The 23,245-nt window shown below is 41.3% G+C and overlaps 1 protein-coding gene across 1 annotated transcript in view; it reads left to right on the forward strand.

The window, feature by feature from the left end:
• Positions 1-11,824: 11,824 nt before the first annotated feature.
• Positions 11,825-23,245, forward strand: part of hspa9.S (heat shock protein family A (Hsp70) member 9 S homeolog) — a 41,479-nt gene continuing 30,058 nt past the window's right edge. Inside the window, exons 1-6 of the mRNA NM_001086158.2 lie at positions 11,825-11,945; positions 14,158-14,216; positions 16,792-16,879; positions 18,746-18,927; positions 20,563-20,687; positions 21,909-21,982. Coding sequence (NP_001079627.1) covers positions 11,883-11,945; positions 14,158-14,216; positions 16,792-16,879; positions 18,746-18,927; positions 20,563-20,687; positions 21,909-21,982 — 591 coding nt within the window. The 5' untranslated portion in view covers positions 11,825-11,882. The remainder of the gene's footprint in view (positions 11,946-14,157; positions 14,217-16,791; positions 16,880-18,745; positions 18,928-20,562; positions 20,688-21,908; positions 21,983-23,245) is intronic.

The raw sequence follows: 23,245 nt of genomic DNA on the forward strand, positions 1-23,245 counted from the left end.
TGCTGGTGCCACATTAGCATTTTAAATAAGGTGTGAACATGTTAATGTGGGCAGTTTCAGTCTGGGTCTAGGGTGTGAACAGTACAGGGCTTTAGAAAGTGAACAATAGAGGTGTCACAAGTGTGAACAATACAGGGAAGTACAGGGTGAATTTGAGATGTGAACAATGTGCAGGGGCCAGATATCTCTGTTGTGATACCTTTTAAAGCTTACACAGGGTAAGCAGACACAGCAGGCAGACTTTCATGTGGAGGGCCACACAAGGGGGGGGGGGTTACGAGCCGCCAGTTGGACAGCCCTGGCCTATACTATCACTACTGCAACTGTCTTAAGTTTTGTTTTACGATGGGGCAATGTCTAGAGAGTGCAAGGAGCATACCTATAGAGTTAGTTGCTTTAGGCAGGAGATTATAGAGAAAGACTTAATATGAGTTTAGGGAAAGGCATTCCTCATTACAGGTTATTAATTTCATTACAGGCTATTAATTTCACTGAAGCGTGCCTCCATGCTACCCAATGCTTTCCAAAAAGCTTGAAGTAACACTACCCAAAAGTCACTGTGATTGCTCTCTAGATTAAGACTGCAACACATGCACAGTAGCTAGCATTTCGGTTCAGCGCATGTGCAAACCATATGTATTGTGAACGTGCTTTCATCCCCTGGAGTTCGCACATGTGCAGATGAGATGGAGGGAAGCGCATGGTGATGCAATCCAATTAAGGATGGCGGATGCAATCTCCTAATAGAGTTAAAAATTACATTGAGAGATTGTCTGTACAGAATATATTTCCATAAAAAAAAGGTAGTGATCTGGGAGAGGGGCATGTGACTATTCACTTTCACTTCGTAAAAAAAAAAATGCTTTCTTTGGCCTTTAAGGACAATAGATGTGTGTTAGCAGAGATTATGGTCAAAAGAAAGCACGCACAAAAAGAAAGGTGGCGTGACAATTGAGAAGTTAGAAATAATGGGGGGGGGTGTCATTTTTAGGGAGAAGTTTACAAACACTGCTTGCAGCCATCAAGGGAGGATGATAAAAATTGAAGATTCAAACCATTATTTAGCAAAAGAATTGAGGTCAAAAGACCATTATTAATAGCTGGTGCCATACAGGCATGGGATCCATTATCTGGAAGCCTGTTATCCAGAAAACTGAATTATGGAAAGGTCTCCCATAGCCCCATTGGATCCAAATGTTTAAAAATGATTTCCCTTTTCTCTGCAATAATAAAACAGTACCTTGTACTTGATCCTGAGATATAATTAATCCTTATTGGAAGCAAACCCAGTTTATTGGATTTATTTAATGTTTACATTATTTTCTAGTAGACCCAATCCAAATTACAGAAAGATCAGTTATCTAGAAAACCCCAAGTCCTGAGATTTCAGTATAACCTGTACCCTTTTAACGAAAAAAAAAACCAGTAACATAAAAAACAATTAAAAAAAAAAAAATTTGTTTCTTATTAATGAAAAAACCCCCACCAAGACAGTTAACTTTTAAATCGCAAAGCTTTTATTAAGAAATTACTTACCAATTCTCTGAATGCGCTCCTCTTCAGAAACGGAGACAAGGAGATGATCCATTATGCGGGGCTCGATTTCTCCTTCCTGCCTTCTATAGGAGATAGCCAGGGAGGAGAAATCGAGCACCGCATGATGGATCGTCGCCCTGTCGCCATTTCTGAAGAGGAGCGCTCTACTTTTTCTCACTATAATTAAAAAAAACAATTCCAAATTCTCTAAAAAATAGGTGCAAGAAAAGGTAGAAACAAAATTGAGCGGCAATTTCAATCGTGCAACTTTTTCGAACTGATAATCCAAAAACTTGACTTTATCGAATTGTCACCCCGAAAACTGGAACTTATCGGATAGAAAATTGTGTAGTCAATTGGCAAATGCATTTCGTCTGTGTGTATTTGTGCACTTTGAAAATGCAAAATCCCCTCAAATATATGCAGAAGTGTTAATCTGTGGCACTTCTAGGAGAACTAAACCCTAAAAAGGAACTTTAAGGGTCTGGCCACACGTGCAGGTTCAGGGCGATTAGTCGGCAAGCGACAAATCTCCTCATCTTCGTGGCGACTAATCTTCCCGATCTGCCTTCCGCTGGCTAAAATGAAAATCGCCTGGGGGCAGGCACACTGAGCGATTTGTTTTCCGAAGTCGCCTGAAGTTTCCGTGTGAGGCAATTACCGGCGACTTCAGAAAAAAAAGCACTCAGAGTGTTCCCAGGCGATTTTCATTTTGGCTGGCCGAAGGCAGATCGGGGAGACTAGTCGCCGCGAAGAAGAGGAGATTTGACGCCTGGCGACTAATCTCCCCGAATCTGCCCATGTGGCCAGACCCTAAGGGTTAAGCTGGCTATAGACGGAAATCGAGTGTTCATACGATTTTCAGACCGTGTGTAGAGAGTCAGGACATTTTTTGTCCGGCGGAGATTGGTCGATCGGACAGGTTAAAAGATTTCTGTCGGCTACCGATATCTCTGCATGTATTGCCAATCGTACGATTTTCAGAGGGAGACTGTCACTAGCTTTTGGCGGACATAACTTTCGTACGATTGCTGTCAGGGGCAGAACATCGGCTGATCTGTTCTTTTACTACTTTATTTGATCTGAATGGTTAGTGGCAGGTCGGGAGATGGGGAAGTCCGATCATTCGTACAATCGGATCATTTTGTCTATTGCCAGCTTAAGGTCACACTGAGATTCAGAGAAATTTAGTCGCCCGGTGACTAATTGCCTCTTCGTTGGGGCGACTAATCTCCCCGAACTGCTTCCCCCTGCAACAACGAAAAAACCGCCTGCGGCATGGCACTTGTGGCGATTCGTTTTCTGAAGTTGCCCGAAGTTTCCTCGTGAGGCAACTTTGGAAAATGAGGCACTGCGAGTGCCATGTCACAGGTGTTTTTTCATTGTAGCAGGTGAAAGACGGGGAAGCAGTTCGGGGAGATTAGTCGCCCCAAAGAAGAATCGATTGGTCGCCGGGCGACTAAATCTCACCGAATCTCTAGTTAAGGCATGCCTTCAGGGAACAATTTGGCCCTTTATCTTTGCCCTCACACTCCAACAAAATTGAGGAGCAGGCATGGAATGCTTCCCCTACAAAAGTGGTATCCAGAATCTATAAGGCACTTATGGGTAGTCAGGACTCAAAATATCCAGCACTATTTCTAAAGTGGCAGGCGGATATACCTAATCTAACTGAAGACGACTGGGAAGAGGCTACTGAAGACCCATACTGTCATTTGGTTTCAGGGAGAGATAAACTTATTCAATGCAAACTCAATGCTTGTCATAGATGCAATCAGACCCCTGCTCACTGGATACATATGTGGTGGGATTGCCCACTTATTAAAAAGTACTAGGATAAAATAGCTAGGTACATGGTTAATGATCTGGGACTACCACCGACGACAGAACCACAGCAGGTATTACTGGATGCCATTGGTGATCTCCCAAATACAAGTAAGGGCACTCGTACATTGATTAAAATTTTACACCATTATGGCAGGAAAACAATTCTTATGCACTGGATGGGCGGAGACAGGTGAATACGGTACTTCCATTGTATAAGCTAACATTTGAAAAAAGGGGCAACATGACTAAATTTACAAAGATTTGGGAGCCGTGGTTAACACAGGAAGGATTGGACGTAGACTAATCTCATCAAGAGTATTAGGGAAGAGTAATGGAAAATGGTACCCCCCCCCTATGTTTTGTCTCCTATGTGCTTGTTATTACATATTGTGCTGTAATTTTAAGTACAATTTCACTGTTGATGTATGCGATTGTTTGTACGAAAATAATAAAAATTATTTTGGGAAAAAAACCTTCACCAAACTGGACACAACCTTTAGACAATTTATTTGGGCGAACTTTCACCCCCGACTGACTAGAGGGAAGCTCCAAGGTGGGGTTGCTTTCCCTAACCTATTTCTACACTACCTTGCTACTCAGTTAAGCCATGTGGCCTCCTGGGTGGTAGAAGCGAGACACCAAACTATACCAGCTACATAAAACTCTAATAGGGGGGAACACTACTCCTATCCAACGGTTATTTATCAAGAAATAATCTAACTGTTGATTAAGTATTTTGCTGCTGTACTTACTGCTGTAACAATCACAATAACTTATGTAATGCTTCTGCTGATGTGTTTCAATTAAAAATTGCCTGAATTAAAAAAAAAAAATCTCACCGAATCTCAGTGTGACCTTACCCTAAAGGTGAGCCACCCCTTTAAATAGGATGTGCCCTTTAACAAAAAGGAAAGCCCACAGAGAAACAAGTCCCAGAATTCTGTTGATTGTAGCTTCCAATGGCGAATGTCGCTCGCCATTGATTTCTCACCCCTCCAAATACCCAGTGCTACGTGGATGTGGAAGACCGAGGAGAAACTATGTACTACACTGATAATCGCTGGCAATACTGTATACGTCCCGTGATTAAATATAAATTGTGTAATGAGCGAAAAAAACTTCAAATTCACAAGTGCGCATTAAATGATGGTAGCTGCTAAGTCCAAGTTGAGGGTAAGGCATTTTTTAGTAGCAGTATGCACAAAATGTCGCTGTCTTAAATATATTGATAATGGGTTGAGTGCAGAGGACTCTTGTATTTGACTATATGTATTTTGTGGTCACAGCCTCATTGCACCCCCGCCTAATGGTTTTAAAAAATAGTGGTGAGCACAACTTTCCCTTGTTTGTTAAAGTCCAAGTTGAGCACAGGCCGTGGAGGACGTCACGCACACGCGAACGTCTCGGGGAACGCCTCCGTCACGTGACATTCGGCGCATATTCGGCGCCTTCTTCAAATGGAGGTCAGTCGGGGATTGCCTGGAGAAGAACCCTGCCACAGTGCTCCACTGAATGAGTATGTGGTTGAGCTGGGCAGCATTAGGTTTTTTCTTGGGGCAGGATTTTACTCTGGTTTTTCCCTTACTGTAATATCGGGGCGCTTGTGAAATACAGGGGCGTTTACTATTCAGTGGAGGCTGCTAATCTTTTACATACTTGGTGGCTTGTTGTGCTCCTCATATTAGGGGGTGATTACAGCCAGCTTCTATGTGACGTGTATTTAGATTTTGGGTGGTTTTGCTGATGAATTTTGAGGGTTTTTTTTAAGGGAGGGTGTTGACTTTTTTGTGTACTTCCTACCTGCCCTCTGCCCCCTCTGTGTGCCATGCCCTGCCTGCCCCGTGCTCCCTCTGTGTTCCATGCCGTCTGCCCTCTGCCCCCTCTGTGTTCCATGCCCTGCCTGCCCTATGCTCCCACTGTGTGCCCTGCCTGCCCTCTGCCCCCTCTGTGTTCCAAGCCCTGCCTGTCCTCTGCCCCCTCTGTGTTCCATGCCCTACCTGCCCTATGCTCCCACTGTGTGCCCTGCCTGCCCTCTGCCCCCTCTTTGTTCCATGCCCTGCCTGCCCTCTGCCCCCTCTGTGTTCCATGCCCTGTCTGCCCTCTGCCCCCTCTGTGTTCCAAGCCCTGCCTGCCCTCTGCCCCCTCTGTGTTCCATGCCCTGCCTGCCCTATGCTCCCACTGTGTGCCCTGCCTGCCCTCTGCCCCCTCTTTGTTCCATGCCCTGCCTGCCCTCTGCTCCCTCTGTGTTCCATGCCCTGTCTGCCCTCTGTCCCCTCTGTGTTCCATGCCCTGCCTGCCCTCTGCACCCTCTGTGTTCTAAACCCTGCCTGCCCTATGCTCCCACTGTGTGCCCTGCCTGCACTCTGCCCCTGTGTGTTCCATGCCCTGCCTGCCCTATGCTCCCATTGTGTGCCCTGCCTGCACTCTGCCCCCTCTGTGTTCCATGCCCTGTCTGCCCTCTGCCCCCTCTGTGTTCCAAGCCCTGCCTGCCCTCTGCCCCGTCTGTGTTCCATGCCCTGCCTGCCCTCTGCCCCGTCTGTGTTCCATGCCCTGCCTGCCCTCTGCCCCCTCTTTGTTCCATGCCCTGCCTGCCCTCTGCCCCCTCTGTGTTACATGCCCTGCCTGCCCCGTGCTCTCTCTGTGTTCCATGTCCTGTCTGCCCTATGCTCCCACTGTGTGCCCTGCCTGCCCTCTGCCCCCTCTGTGTTCCATGACCTGCCTGCCCTATGCCCTGTGTTCCATGCCCTGCCTGCCCTCTGTTTTCCATGCCCTGCCTGCCCTCTGCGTTCCATGCCCTGCCTGCCCTATGCTCCCACTGTGTGCCCTGCCTGCCCCCTGCCCCTCTTTGTTCCATGCCCTGCCTTCCCTATGCCCCCTCTGTGTTCCATGCCCTGTCTGCCCCGTGCTCGCTCTGTGTTCTATGCCCTGTCTGCCCTATGCTCCCACTGTGTGCCCTGCCTGCCCTCTGCACCCTCTGTGTGCCATGCCCTGCCTGCCCTCTGCTCCCACTGTGTTCCAAGCCCTGCCTGCCCTATGCCCCCTCTGTGTGCCATGCCCTGCCTGCCCTATGCTCCCACTGTGTTCCATGCCCTGCCTGCCCTCTGTGTTCCAAGTCCTGCCTGCCCTGTGTTCCATGCCCTGCCTGCCCTCTGCCCCCTCTGTGTTCCATGCCCTGCCTGCGCTATGCTCCCATGGTGTGCCCTGCATGCCCTTTCCCCCCTCTGTGTTCCATGCCCTGCCTGCCCTCTGCCCCCTCTGTGTTCCATGCCCTGCCTGCCCTATTCCCCCTCTGAGGGCAGGCAGGGCATGGAACACAGAGAGGGCAGAGGGCAGGCAGGGCATGGAACACAGAGGGGGTAGAGGGCAGACAGGGCATGGAACACAGAGGGAGCACGGGGCAGGCAGGGCATGGAACACAGAGGGGGCAGAGGGCAGGCAGGGCATGAAACAGAGGGGGCAGAGGGCAGGCAGGGCATGGAACACAGAGGGAACATAGGGCAGGCAGGGCATGGAACAAAGAGGGGACATAGGGCGGGCAGGCAGGGCATGAAATTCAGTGGGAGCATAGGGCAGGCAGGTGACACGGAAAGGCAGCAGAGGGCAGGCAGGGCATGGAACACAGAGGGAGCATAGGGCAAGCAGGGCACACAGTGGGAGCATAAGGCGGGCAGGGCATGAAACACAGAGGGGGCAGGGCATGGAACACAGAGGGAGCATAGGGCAGGCAGGGAATGCCTGTCCTATGTCCCCTCTTTGTTCCATGCCATACCTGCCCTATGCTCCCTCTCTGTGTCACCTGCCTGCCTATGCTCCATCTGTGTTCCAAGCCCTGCCTGCCATATGCACCCTCTCTTCCCTGCCTGCCCTATGCCTCCTCTGTGTGCCACAGAAGGCATATCGGCAGTGGAGAAAATTCATATGCACTGTTTTTATTTGGGGTCCACACATGCCAGCTGTTTGGTATATATATATATGCATACTGGGCATCAAACTGTTCCATAGGCCCTTGGTGTCAATATTTAGGGTGTTTTACAATTGTTTGTAAAAAAATTGGGTGAGATAAATGCAGCCAATTGCAATATTTTTAGGTGATTTTTCAAAATTTTTTTGCCTTTAGCGTTGCTTTGCAGTATGGTAATTTGAAGTAGAGAGACATAATTACCTATTATTACATATATTTGGTATATTACAAATACCAAATCTGCTTGTTTTGTTCATAACATAAAATTTGGTATAAATCCCTATTTTGTGAAATATGGTAATTCATTCCATTTTTGTTTTGTTATTAAGAGCTCTAAATCAGTTTGCGGAAATATTCAAACTGAGGCTGGTTTAGAAAACTCCGGATCTCCCAAATTAAAGCAATGTATAGTTTTCCTAGGTAAACTACATATCCCCCCCCCCCCAAGAGGTTCAAAAAAACCTCTGGCACTGAGTACAATTGAAATATAAAATTCTGCTGGCCCTTAAAAGGGTTAAAACATACTTAGGGATTGCTGGTGCCAAGAGTTGCCTAGTATAAGAAAATTTTCCTAACAAGGATGTTTCTGCAGGGACTTTTAACACTTCAAGGCAATGGCGCACACAAAATAGACAATTAGTCATAATTGGATTTGCTAAAATGCTGTGTGTTTTAGCAGAGGTAATTCTTAGTATTGTCTATGCCAGGGTATTTATTTGGTGTTTTATAGCCACAACAAGTAGCTGCCTGCAGTAGCTCAATGTGTTATTGCCCTAATGCTGATGGCACACAGGGAGATTAGTCACCTGCAGTTACAGGAACAGTAACATTTTAAAAAGTGATGTAAAGCAATACATTTTTTCTAAGTCCCAAAAAATGCTGGTCTCGTTTCTATTTTCATGGGTTATAGGTTGCAAAAGGACACAATTTTTTTTTGGGCACCCAGCTTCCCCCCTACTTTTCATAATATATGGCACACTGGGCACATGCGTAGGGCAATAAAACATCTCTATTTGCAGTTATTAAGGTTCCCTGTGCTTGTGTAGTTTTATGTATTTGCTGTAACGTATGCAAATTCCCCTTCTCTAGCGCAACTTTGCTTTGCCTGATGCATTTGCGCAAGCACAACTTCGCTACCTTTCGCGTCGCTGAGCGCAACTTTGCATTTTAGTGAATGTACCCCATAGACTTCATTCAAGTAATTCAAATGTTTAAGCATCTTTTTGTTTTTCTTTGTAATATTAAAACAGTAGCTTGTATTTGGTCCTAATTGAGATATAATGAATCCTTACTGGAAGCAAAACAATCCTGTTGGAGTTTAAATTATTTTTTTTTTTTTAGTAGACATAAGGTATGGATGTCCAAATGGCAGAAAGACCTGTTATCTGCAAAACCCTCGATCCTGACAATTCTGCATAACTGTTCCTATACCTGTAAATATGAAAACAAAATCTAACTTTGTAGGCATTCATTAATAATGTATAGTCCTGGTTTTACTTGAAGATAAAAAAATAACAACTAGGAAATAGACGCTTCATACTAAAAACACTAGATCCTAGTGGATAATATTCCTGGTAAGCAACTAGGAAATAGACGCTTCATTTAGAAAACACTAGATCCTAGTGGATAATCGTATCCCTGTAAAACAAAGATGTATGTAAGCAACTAGGAAATAGACGCTTCATTTAGAAAACACTAGATCCTAGTGAATAATATCCCTGTAAAACAAAGATGTATATAAGCAACTAGGAAATAGACGCTTCATTTAGAAAACACTAGATCCTAGTGGATAATATTCCTGGTAAGCAAAGATGTACAGTGGTGTGCAAAACTATTTGCCCCCTTCCTGATTTCTTATTCTTTTGCATGTTTGTCACACTTAAATGTTTCTGCTCATCAAAAACCGTTAACTATTAGTCAAAGATAACATAATTGAACACAAAATGCATTTTTTAAATGAAGGTTTACGTTATTAAGGGAGAAAAAAAACTCCAAATCTACATGGGACTGTGTGAAAAAGTGATTGCCCCCCTTGTTAAAAAATAACTTAACTGTGGTTTATCACACCTGAGTTCAATTTCAAAGGTTATAAAGCCATTTCTAAAGCTTTGGGACTCCAGCGAACCACAGTGAGAGCCATTATCCACAAATGGCAAAAACATGGAACAGTGGTGAACCTTCCCAGGAGTGGCCGGCCGACTAAAATTACCCCAAGAGCGCAGAGACAACTCATCCGAGAGGCCACAAAAGACCCCAGGACAACATCTAAAGAACTACAGGCCTCACTTGCCTCAATTAAGGTCAGTGTTCACGACTCCACCATAAGAAAGAGACTGGGCAAAAACGGCCTGCATGGCAGATTTCCAAGGCGCAAACCACTTTTAAGCAAAAAGAACATTAAGGCTCGTCTCAATTTTGCTAAAAAACATCTCAATGATTGCCAAGACTTTTGGGAAAATACCTTGTGGACCGACGAGACAAAAGTTGAACTTTTTGGAAGGTGCGCGTCCCATTACATCTGGCGTAAAAGTAACACAGCATTTCAGAAAAAGAACATCATACCAACAGTAAAATATGGTGGTGGTAGTGTGATGGTCTGGGGTTGTTTTGCTGCTTCAGGACCTGGAAGACTTGCTGTGATAGATGGAACCATGAATTCTACTGTCTACCAAAAAATCCTGAAGGAGAATGTCCGGCCATCTGTTCGTCAACTCAAGCTTAAGCGATCTTGGGTGCTGCAGCAGGACAATGACCCAAAACACACCAGCAAATCCACCTCTGAATGGCTGAAGAAAAACAAAATGAAGACTTTGGAGTGGCCTAGTCAAAGTCCTGACCTGAATCCTATTGAGATGTTGTGGCATGACCTTAAAAAGGCGGTTCATGCTAGAAAACCCTCAAATAAAGCTGAATTACAACAATTCTGCAAAGATGAGTGGGCCAAAATTCCTCCAGAGCGCTGTAAAAGACTCGTTGCAAGTTATCGCAAACGCATGATTGCAGTTATTGCTGCTAAGGGTGGCCCAACCAGTTATTAGGTTCAGGGGGCAATTACTTTTTCACACAGGTTTGGATTTCTTTTCTCCCTAAATAATAAAAACCCTCATTTAAAAACTGCATCTTGTGTTATCTTTGACTAATAGTTAAATGTGTTTGATGATCAGAAACATTTTGTGTGACAAACATGCAAAAGAATAAGAAATCAGGAAGGGGGCAAATAGTTTTTCACACCACTGTATATAAGCAACTAGGAAATAGACGCTTCATTTAGAAAACACTAGATCCTAGTGGATAATATCCCTGGTAAGCAAAGATGTATATAAGCAACTAGGAAATAGACGCTTCATACTAAAAATACTAGATCCTAGTGGATAATATTCCTGGTAAGCAAAGATGTATATAAGCAACTAGGAAATAGACGCTTCATTTAGAAAACACTAGAACCTAATGGATAATATCCCTGCTAAGCAAAGATGTATGTAAGCAACTAGGAAATAGACACTTCATACTAAAAAACTAGATCCTAGTGGATAATCATATCCCTGTAAAACAAAAATGTATATAAGCAACTAGGAAATAGACGCTTCATTTAGAAAACACTAGATCCTAGTGGATAATCGTATCCCTGCTGCTAAGCAAAGATGTATGTAAGCAACATACAAAATACACTAGATTCTAGTGTCTTATAATATACCAGTAGAGCGGAGCAGAGAACCCACTAAGAGCATATCATATTGTGTTTCCCACTAGGAAATAGACTCTCTGTGTAAAATACACTAAATCCTAGTTGCTGACATTATCCTATAAGAACCATGATATACTATATAGAGTGAAAGGGAGAGTATAGCTTTAAAATAAATGAGCTAAATCATACCCACCAGTCCTTCCAAACACTAAAAATAAGTGGGATGTATTTTACATGCACTATATTGTCTAGTTTCTATTCATTTTCCAACTAGAAAATTGTACCATTAGCAACTTGGAACTAGCTATGTCTTACTGGATTGTCTAGTTTCTATTACTGTACCTTTGCCCACTAGGATTTAGCCCAACTATAGTGAAAGATCTATTTCCTAATCTGTTAAAATCCTCTGTACCATTAGCAACTTGGATCTAGACGCAACCATTAAATGATGTAACCAGGCTGTAACATATCGCGCACTTCCTGTATCCGCTGACCTTGAGAGGAAGGACCCCGCAGCGCTGCGGATTAGCTGCCCTAAATAGCGCCTGTAAAAACACGCCCCAGCTAAGCGACGTTTCTGCCAACCTCGCCACATTTCTGTGTGAATATTTTATATGCGGATAGTAGTGCTAAACAGGTTAACCAACGTGGTGTAGTAGCCGTGCTATTTAGCTTATAACCTGACGGCTTTACAAACAGGCGCAGAGGAGGGGAAAGTCTGAGAGGAAATCGGCTTCTTACTTAACCTTTCTGTCACACCCACGTGGTTACGAGGCTTCTAGAAGTGCTGAGGGGTTTTCTTTTCAGCTGGTAGTGACCCAGTGAAGGTTCACAAGTTGTCATTGTGTGACTTGACTTTGAATAACTCTCATCATGCTGTGTGCCGGCGGTTCCGTAGCCTCTTCTCTCTCACATGTCTCACGGATACTTCGCAAGGTAATAATTTTATATTTTACAGCTAGATCACTGTGCTGCCTTCTTTTATTCAATCACATCACGCAAATGCTTCTTACATTTCCATTCAATACGCTGGTCAGGCACAGATCTTTCCAGCTTTCAAATGGGGCTCACTGACCCAATTTAAGTACAGAGGCTCTGTAAGGCTACACGTTTATTGTTATTGCTACTTTATATTACTCTTCTTTCTACTCAGGCCTCTCCTATTCATATTTCAGCTTCTTATTCAAATCAATGCATGGTTGCCAGGGTCATTTGGATCCTAGCAACCAGAGTGCTGAAATTGCAGAGCTGCAGAATAAAAAGCAATATAACTCAAAAACCACAAATAACAAATTGAAAATTGTCTCAGAATATCGCTCTCTACATCATACTAAAGGTTAACCCAAAGATGAACAACCCCTTTACGGCCACTGTCCTCAAGCTGAAAACAGGGACAGACTAAACTACCTTTCACATCTTCCACATCTAAACGGAATTTAGCCATAGACTTTGCTATTCCAAAACCCTCAGTTTCTTCTTTTTTTCTTTAACAATCTTTGCTGGAATTACTGAAATGTTCAGGGTCATTGTCATACTACAAGGTCCACCTACAGTTTTTTGTGTAGATTCTAGGATGGTAAGGTTCCCTGGCCCAATGCAACCAAGCCTGAACCATACCATTTCTACTACTATGCTTTACTGTTGGTATCCAGTTCATCTGGTAAAATGTTGTCTTTGGTTTTTAAAGGGATACTGTCATGTGAAAACATTTTTTGTTTTTCAAAACACAGCAGTGCTGCTCCAGCAGAATTGAAATTCGTTTCTCAAAAGAGCAAACTGAATTTTTTATATTTAATTTTAAAATCTAACATGGGGCTAGACGTATTGTTTCCCAGCTGCCCCCAGTCATGTGACTTGTGCTCTGATAAACTTCAGTCACTCTTTACTGCTGTTAAGTTGGAGTGATATCGCCCTTCCCTTTCCCCCCCAGCAGCCTAACAACTGAACAATGGGAAGGTAACCAGATAGCAGCTCCCTAACACAAGTTAACAGCTGCCTGGTAGATCTAAGAACAGCACTCAATAGTAAAATCCAGGTCCCACTGAGACACATTTAGGGTTGCCACCTTTTCAGGCCTTCCTATATATTTATCTTTTTTCCCTATTAATAACATTGGGATCAGCCATCATTTTTACCGGCCAGGCCAGTAAAATACCGGCCAGGTGGCAACCCTAGTTACATTGAGTAGGAGAAACAACAGCCTGCCAGAAAGCAGGTCCATCCTAAAGTGCGGGCTCTTTCTGAAAGCACATGACCAGGCAAAATGACCTGAGATGCACCTACATACCAATGTTACAACTAAAAAAAATACACTTGCTGGTTCAGGAAAGACATTTTTCCTGCTACAGTGAATTATTTGCAATTTAAAACTAAACCATAAAAATCATGACAGAATCCCTTTAAACAAGTCGTCCTGTACTGGGGCCAAATAATTGTTGCCTCATCTGTCCACAGCATATTGTTCCAGAAGTCCTGGTCATTGCCTTGTCGTTCATGGGAAAACTTTATTATTGCCCTGATGTCCTTTTTGTTTGCAGCAAAGGTTTCTGTTTGACACAAATCCCATGCAGATCTTATTTGTGCAGCCTCTTTCTAAAGAAAGGCTCATGCACTTTAGTAGTGGCGGGAGCGGTCCTATGACTCTCCAAAACTCTAGAATTTCTTTTATTGATGTGTAGTATATGGAGACATTCTGGCAGTTGTTTCTTATAACAATCGCATAAATTGTCACAAGGAATTTGTGGCATCATCTGGTTGTTTTTGTGCTTATACTTAGACATTCAAAATATACTGCACCTATAAACATTTTTAGCTCCGGTTGTAAACGAGAATATTGTTAAGGCTTCCTTTTATTGTCACCTGGGACAAATAAAGCATATGGAACCCCTGATTTATGCAAACAGGGCAGTTTTGACTGTTTGCTTTGACCTTTTTACAGCTAGTTATGTGTTATGCAAATCGCTCCTCTAGGACAGGCAATTGTTGCTCAACAGTTTTTGGGCCAAGAATTTCCAGAACTGCAGTGATATGATTTTATGCTTTACTGTCTTATTTAGTTGAAAAGAAAGTTATGGTGTCCTGTTTTTGATCCCTTTAAGTTTTTCTATGTGTACAGTATTTTTAATTAAACCAGAATTTTGTTTTATAGGGCTGTTTTAATGGTCTCAGCCAAGATGTTCTACAATCAGTTTTTAGACGGGACTATGCGTAAGTATATTTTACATTTTGTTGCGCCTGGTTATACAGGTTGCCTGATCCTCCAGAGTATCCCACCTTTTTGGCCAGTAGGTAGAACAGACGGATACCATACAAATGACTAACTGATACATACAGATGACCATGTTCTATATGAGCTAAATGATTAGAAAAGCAAATAAGCTGTGGTTTCCCTTAAAGGGATAGTATAGACCTAAAAACAAGCACAATAATATACTTTGTGTTGTAGCTGTGCCTTGGTTATTCATTTAATAAGGAGCAACCCATGTATTCTTAATTTGGCGTTTGGCAATTTGTTTAGGCACTTTAATCTACTTTGAACAAATTCCTCCATTCACTAAGCAGCAGCCTCAATGGATAGGTAATTCGTTTTATCAGCCTTTCGTGTGCTCTGCAGGACCAGGAAGTGCTAAAGTGACACTGGTTTTATTTTCTTGCTTAGTGCAAGAAATATCAAAAAACATAACTGTTTCTTAAAACAATAGACAAAAATTATGTGCAATAAAAGACTTATTCATTTAGCTCATGTTGAAAAGGAGGTGTTTGTTTTCATCTGCTGTTGATTTTTCCCAGAAATATATTGTCTATTAACAGAGCTGCTCTAGGAGACACAGTGAGGTAAAAACTAAAAATGTTCCTTCAATATTAGAATAACATTCAACAATAATTGTGGTGAACTGTTGGATATCAGCGGAAGTGAAAATGTTTGTGAATTTCATTTTTATTTATCAAAGTAGAAGAGTAATGTGAGGGTTTTTTTTTTTTAAACTCTTGTAAATTCAGTTTTATTCACAAATCAAATTTTATGATATTTATGAAAAAATTAGAATGTCTAAAATTTGATTGAATAGTCCAGACCCGAAAACTGGAATCAAATTAGATTCAAGTTTTCCTCTGAATTTTACGCATCAAATTTATTTCTCCCTTTGGAGTCTATACCGCGTCACTCTTGAAGCGAAACTTGGCAAAAATTTGTCTTATCACTGCATTTTTAAATAGTTCAAGGGACCTCTGCCATTGACTTCTACATGAACTTGGCGGGTTTTAGGTGGGGAATAGTTGAATTAGAACTGTGTCCAGGGTCGAGGGGTGATAAATAGGGTTGCCACCTGTCCGGTTTTGACCCGGGCAGGCCAGTAGTTTGAAGGGCTGCCCGGATCAAAACTTCCTGCCCGGTTTTCCAAATTAGGAAAACCAGGCAGGATTCTCCATAATTGACCCGGCGATCAGCCGATCACCGTGTCATAACACCCCCTGCTGTCATGGCCCCACACCTCCGTGTCCTGTTCACACCCCTCTCTGTCATGGCCCCGACCCCTGCATGGTCTCCACTGGCAGAAAAGGTGGCAACCCTAGTGATAAATCTCACATTTAAATCTAGTTGGTAGTTTTAAATTCGAATTTGCGAGTATTGACCCAAAAAATAAAAAAATGTAAATTCTAATTTACCATTCAATCCTAAATATGCCCCTATGTGTAAATTGTATATATCTATATGAGTTTTTTTGCAACTTTATACAAACTATAAAACCGTGCAATCTGAATCTGGTATCAAATGTAACAAAATGTGCCTGCTGGCATCATTCCTAGGCCAAAGAAAAAAGGTAGCATAACAAAGTACAGCCTTTCAAGACTGTTTATACTGCAAGAACTTGTATTGCATTCTTTAATATGAAAGCATTTCATTCCATCTTTTAGTATTGAACCATAATTGCATGTGACCCCAATTTATCTTCCCGTTATCAATGTAAATATGTGTCTTCTAGGGTAACTGTACATATTATTTAAACTAGGGATGTACCGAATCCACTATTTAAGAATCGGCCGAACCTCCGAATCCTTCACGAAAGATTCGGCTGAATGCCAAACGCTATCCGAATCCTTATTTGCAAAGTTTTGTGACAGTCACGCAATTTCCCTCTAATTTGCATATGCAAATTAGGATTTGGATTTGGTTCGGCCAGGCAGAAGGATTTGGCCGAAAAAGCCCGAATCTTGGATTCGGTGCATCCCTAATTTAAACACATTGCAAAAACCTCACTTTTAGGGTGCTTTTCAGATAGAAATACTTGTCCTTAGTTGATTACTGTTACTTTTTCGCTAGCCTAAAAAGTAACCGTAACTGAAAAGTATCCAGAGTGACATTAATATTGTGTAAAGGCCAATGAAGACTGAAATATAAATAAAATCACTGAAAAGCTCCATGACCATATATAGGCACACGGGCAAATGCTTTTATACAAGTGATGGATCTCCTATATGTAACATCTAATTTCCTCATATTTTTCAACAGGCGGTACTTTATTTAATATAATACACATGTTTCATTAAGTCGTGTGATAGAAATGACATCACTAAGCTCCAGTCATAACTGATCATCACATCACTAAGCACCATTTATAAGAATATTAATTGGTCTTGTGTATTAAATATAGACACATGCATGTATGTGTGCAGCCATTGTTGCATTCAGCTTTTAGGAATGTGTATGGTGGCAAAGGGAATGTATTTAAATACTTGCCCATTTTAGATATAATTTATTAAAAAACAATTTTTTTTTGTCTAGATCTGAATCAGTTAAAGGTGCTGTTATTGGCATTGATCTAGGAACAACAAATTCTTGTGTTGCTGTAATGGAGGGAAAGCAAGCAAAGGTATTCAGTTTATCTTCTTTTTTATATTTTTCAGCATAATATTCTGTTTTAAAGTTATTGTTCTGTAACTATTTGCTACCATAATATGAATGTATTCATGATTCACAAATTTCATTTTTAAATATTTGCTTAGTCATATTGACTTAAAATATAGATTGTAAAGTGGGGTCATGTATCAATAGCATTGTAACACCCAAAATGTTACTGGGTTAAAAAGTTAGCAGTTATAAAGATCGTACTTTCAGCTATACTGTGCAATAAAACCTTTTGCAAGGTTTCCACAGGTAGCAGTGGCATAGACCCAGACACACAAAGAGGATATTGCTGCCTTTGTTGTTTTCATACAGTCATCACTGAAGGCATTATATTTTATCATTATATATTTTTTTTCCCTAGCTCAGAACACCCAAAAGCACTATCTTTCTGTGTCACCTTTGCTTGCAGTGTAATATTGGCAAGTGAAAAATGCACTGTAATCTCCTTATGTTGAAAACCAGTTGTAATGGTAGATGGGCTAATTCCTACTTTGTATAAGGACAGGGGCTATAATGAGAAAACACCAGCGCAATGGCACTTGCGGTGCTTCGATTTCCGAAGTCACCTTACACGGTGCATTGGCACAGGCGTTTTCTCATTATAGCAGACGGAAGGCAGTTCGGGGAGATTGTCGCCTTGCAGAAGTGGCGATTAGTCGCGTGGCGATTAGTCGCAAGGCGACTAAATCTCCCCTAATCTGCCCGTGTGCCCCTGCCCTAAAGAGAGTAGTAGGTAGCACCTCCCATTGGTTGAGATATGAGAACAAACAAGTGGTGCACAGGGTCAGATCATGTTTAGATAAGTCCAAAAGGAATTACATTACTATAGCTGCATGTGTGTGTCTAAGATTCGGCCCGCTGATCCCATCCGCACAATTCCCTTGATATGCGCGTAACACAAGATTCTAAATCCTGCCTGTAATGGTTTCTACCACATTGCGGCGCAAGAACTACCCGCTTCCACCCACATCAACCCTTCCGCCCATCCACCGAAACAATTATTGATGAACCGTATCCCGTGCCATATTGGCAAATACAGCACAATACATTTGTATTTTGTCCGTTTATCGGCTGATGTAACCTAGCATTAATGTGTGCCCTTTGTTTAATAACCTTGGCCAGGCCCGGACTGGCAATCTGTGGGTTCTGGCAAATGCCAGAGGGGCTGCTGTAAGTTGCCATGGACAGTCACTATTTATTGAGCTGCTTGGGCCTCTGTGTACTTGGAATGCCAGGGCCTATTGTGAATCCTAGTCCAGCCCTGACCTTGATGTAAGAGGTACTGATAATGCAGATTGCATAATTGAACTAAAATGCCTTCATGCACATTTGTGATTGGTTTATGCAATTTGAGTGATTTCGCAGTATCTGACGTAAAGATCCTATTTATTTTAACCAAATCCCAAGATAATTAATAGCAGAAGTATTAGGGATGCACGAATCCAGGATTCGGTTCTGGATTTGGCCGAATCCTTCTGCCCCCGGACCCAAATCCTTAATTTAGGGATGGGGAGGAAAATTGCGCGACTTTGTCAAAAAACAACTAAGTAAAAAATGTTTTCGTCTTACCACCCTTAATTTGCATATGCAAATTAGGATTCAGTTCGGTATTCAGCTGAATCTTTCGTGAATGATTCAGGGTTTAGGCCGAATCCAAAATAGTGGATGCATCCCAAATAAGTATACAAATATTCCAGTTTGTATTTAGTAGGGTCACCTTTGGCAGCAATTACGCTGGGTATCTATAATCTCAAACTATTATTTTTTTTATTTTATTCTATTATAGTTTTATAATCCTTGATTTTTAACATTATCTGTTCTTAAACTTTAGGTCCTTGAAAATGCTGAAGGGGCCAGAACAACGCCTTCAGTAGTAGCCTTTTCATCAGAGGGTGAACGTTTAGTTGGAATGCCAGCTAAACGACAGGCAGTCACTAACCCTAACAACACATTCTATGCTACAAAACGACTCATTGGCCGACGTTTTGATGACCCTGAAGTTCAAAAAGACACGTAAGTTTTATTTTGGTTTTGTGTGGAATATAACGGCTATTGCTTGACAAAAAAAAAAAAAAATCCCCTGTATGGTAACACAACATAAATGCCTTTTTCTTTATATAACATGTTGTTCTCAAAATATATGCAGTGTTCTCACAGAAAAAAACGAATTTCTGGGTGGAACGTAAAAAAGCCGAGCAAGGATGAAGGGGAAAAAAAACAAATGTTTTTTCCTTTTCAGCAGCAAAGAGAAACTGGTTTTATAGAAACTAATGGGACTTACTATTTTGGCAATACACTGCATGGTCTTAGCGGCTTCCCATTTCAAATCAAACCTTGTCCTGTGATTATTATGCACTCATTTGTGTACTTTACATCAATCTTATTTTAGGGGAGACCTAAACCCTAAAATGACTAGAAATTTTATATGCTGAACTTACTGTAGCAGCCCAGAGGTTCCACCAACATTTAATCACCGTGATACCTTCAAACTTGTCTGCAGAAGTTCCCCACTTTATGATTTTGTTAGATCATCTTTTGATTTCTGTTACACCTGAATGCGCTCACACCTGAACGCGCTCACACTCAAGGGCAGGGCCACTATCAGGAGGTTACAGGTGGAACTGCAGTCAGGGTCCCAAATGTTATTTGCGGGTTACAAAAGGAGTGAGGTTTTGGGAGGCTTGTGAACATTGAAAAGAGGTATATTGAGTTTGTAATGTGTCTTCCCACTTTGTTCTGAAATTGAGTTGTTGTATTATTGTAGTAGTCCTGTTTGTCTAGGCTTGCTTGCAAAATTCCTCTTCAGTAGGTTGTATTGTAAAATGTTTTCTTGTCCAGCTGAAATTCCTATTGAAGCTGAGAGTTGGACAGTCCTTGGGAAGGTTCGGGATAGCTCATATAATCACATTAATTGCAGTGTCTATTTTCTACAGGCGACCACACACTGTGGTTTTGAGGGAAGCATAGCAACAAGAGCAACATTTACTGCACAATAACCTTATATAATGTGTTTTCAATGTGAAATAGGCAGAGTTTTGTTTGTACGGCTGAGCTGTGTTTTAGAGATGGGGGTAGAGGTTAGTGACTTTTGACTCAGGGGGGTAATAATAATTTTGAGTGGTGCATGGTAGAGTGCACACTTATTTGGAAAGCAAGAAGTGCTGCAATAGGCCACAGCAAAGAACACATTAGTAGGTGTATGCCAGCAATATGCAGTCCCCTCTTTTGAGCACAGTTTTGAAGAGATCCATTAACTGCACCTAGTAATCACATGACATGGTCTGATTTCAAATGAGAAGTTGTGTGCAAAATGCAGAGTTCTCCCATGGCATTTTTGCCAGTTGAATGTATTGTGTTCTTTTATTTTTGAACTGAAAACTGACAAGTTATTGACAAGATAATCCCTTTAATTGGGGACAGAGGGTCATGGATACATTTTAGGGCAATAGTGCAGCTTTTTTTTAATTTATTTTTATGGTTGACAATGTTAAATGATAACCTAATCCTTTATCTGGCTTTAATATGTAACTTAATGTGTGTAGTGTCTATTATTTTTTTGGCTGTAAACTTGAATGTGTATTATACTGGTGTTCTCTTACTAGTGCCATGGTTTTTAACATGATCCCTCAATTGCACTTTTCATTGTAGTAAAAATGTTCCTTTCAAAATTCTGAAAGCCTCAAATGGTGATGCCTGGGTGGAATCCCATGGAAAACTTTATTCTCCAAGTCAGATTGGTGCATTTGTTTTAATGAAAATGAAAGAGACCGCAGGTAAGTAACATTCAAGAATAGTGATGAGCAAAATTTTTGTTGCCGATTCGCACTTTGGTTTGCAAATTTTTAGCTGTTTCATGAATTTTCAGGAACAGGCCAAATTCATCCATCGCTATACAATAATTATATAATTAGCTTAGGAGCCTTTGGTTCAAAGTGCATAACCTTTAATGGACGATTTGTCGTCTAGCACATTGCTAACTATAGCTCATTAATAGGGTCACTCACAACCCGACCCCGACATGTCACATATATTTCACAACTCCGTAAACCATATAAAATAACACAGGGATATGCAGTTCAGCCTGTCAGTCAATGCTATAACTTACTTCCTGTGGGCGAATAATGAGACCCTCTTCCCACCCCTCATTTCAGCTTAGACTCAGAACAGAAAGGTTCTCCCTGCAGCCCTGGGGCCTAAAAATGGTTACCTTTTATATATCAATTTTCCAACATTTTTTGCAGTTCCTATGATTCTGTTTTTTAAATCAACATCAAGAGTACAACATTTTCCATTTGGACTAGCAACATCTCCCTCAGACTTCGGGAAATGAAAATTTTTGCTAAATCTCCAGTCATTCTTAAAGCCTGTAATAAGATTGTGTCTGGATCCTGAATTTTGCGAAAACTGCTGGTCCATGAATTGAATTAAGTTCCTTAATGTATGATTCATAATCTATCTACCAGCAGAGAAAGAACTTGACGTTCAGCAGTTAGTCAAGAAATTTACAGAATTCCCAGCACTTTCTACTCTCAAATGTCAGAAGTGGACTATGTGCGATGTCAGGGCACTTCTACTAGAATTTATACATATAAGAAAATGAAGAATCAAGATAAAATGATCAAAAGTCTGATTTGGTCTATATATCTGTGGATACACTTAATCATGGATGTAAACAAATGAGATGGGGAGCACAGAGTCAAAGAAGTCTGTATAGGAAATTTTAACATAATCAATGACATATTGCCACGTTCAATTGTAAAGGGCTTTAAAGTCACAATTTAAAGGCTTAATATTTTAAGGGGATCATGCCATAAACTTAAAATATAATAGTGGCTATACATAAATGTTGTTGCTCTGGTTCAGCTAAATTTATATCCCCCAATCTTTATAACATATATCACAGGTCTTTGCAAATAACAGTGCTCTAAATGTATATGCACCTTTACTGTCTTATGCTGAGCTATTTACATTGTCCCGTTGTTTTTACATTCCAGAAAACTATTTGGGTCATGCTGCCAAAAATGCTGTGATCACTGTGCCTGCATACTTTAATGACTCTCAGCGACAGGTCAGTAAACAACTTTGCAGTTTGAATGAGTCAGACTAAAACTGATTTTAGTTTAAATAGGCATATGTGTATTGAATTTATTTCTAAAGTATTGTTCTACTTTCACAAGGGGAAGTGTCTGACATTCTTGGACACCCTAAAATACAGGGCCGTGTAATAAACAAGATGTCCTATACATTCTGTTAAATTTAGCGGACTAGAATGTCAAGTCAGAGATTAACTGGTTAATAAACTTTAGATACCTGGTACAGACTGCTCTGAATGTTGTGTATCTAAATGAGCTGCAGATTTGTTTTTCATAATACGAATAAATGACCTTTTTGGAAAAGGCATGAGCAAGCCACTTGTGTTTTATTAAAGGACCATTAATACCAATTTTTTTTTTAATACTTAATTCACCCCAAAACAGGTAGGTAAGGCTTACTTCTCCTTGGATTTATATTTCAAATCTTCACCTTGAATTTGACTTGCAAAGTGCCACATAGGTGAAAGCCAAAAAGGCAATGGCAGCTTGAATACCTCTGTGCCCTGAACCGGAAGATGGCTTAGCACTGATGACCTTAAGCATCTAAGCTTGGTGTCTGCAGCTTTAATGTATGCTCATATTATTAGCCTCAAAGCTGTCCAAAGGAACAGAAACATAAATTTAAGCTGCAGACGCTGAAAAAAAGTTTAGATGCTTTAGGTCATTGGTGCGAAGCTGACTTCCAGGTCAGCTCAAAGAGTAATTCAAGTTGTCTTCGCCTTTTTCCGATGGGGCAGTTTTCAAGTCAAATTCAAGCTGAAGATTTGAAATAATCCAAGGGTAAGTAAGACTTAACTATTATTATAGCTGTTTTGGGGGGAAATATGTATTAAAAAATTGGTGTTACTGTTCTTTTAAGCACGTTGTTGTGCTTTAAGCTTTACTGACACTGGTTTATCTCATATAACCTATGCTACACTTCCAACTTGTAACACTGAACCCTTAGTTAGTGTCGGCTTTATGAAGGTTGGTGGGGCTGGGGGCTTTTGGAGTTAAATATTTAGCATGCTGCACCTATAATTTTATAGGAACGTGTCAGTATTGCTTTAATGAAACTCGGGGATTATGCTCAGCAGGTTCAAAGATAACAAATGTATCCGTTTAGAACAGTTAAGAAGTCTTCGACCCCCAGAGCTCAGGAAGACATAAGAATGTGAAAAAAATAACCTTTTAAACTTCAATATTAGAGAAACGGTTGCAAATAGAAAGTGACTGGAAAAAAATTTCTGGTGAACTAT

This window comes from Xenopus laevis, chromosome 3S, assembly GCF_017654675.1.
Source record: "Xenopus laevis strain J_2021 chromosome 3S, Xenopus_laevis_v10.1, whole genome shotgun sequence".
NCBI classification, from domain to species: Eukaryota; Metazoa; Chordata; class Amphibia; order Anura; family Pipidae; genus Xenopus; species Xenopus laevis.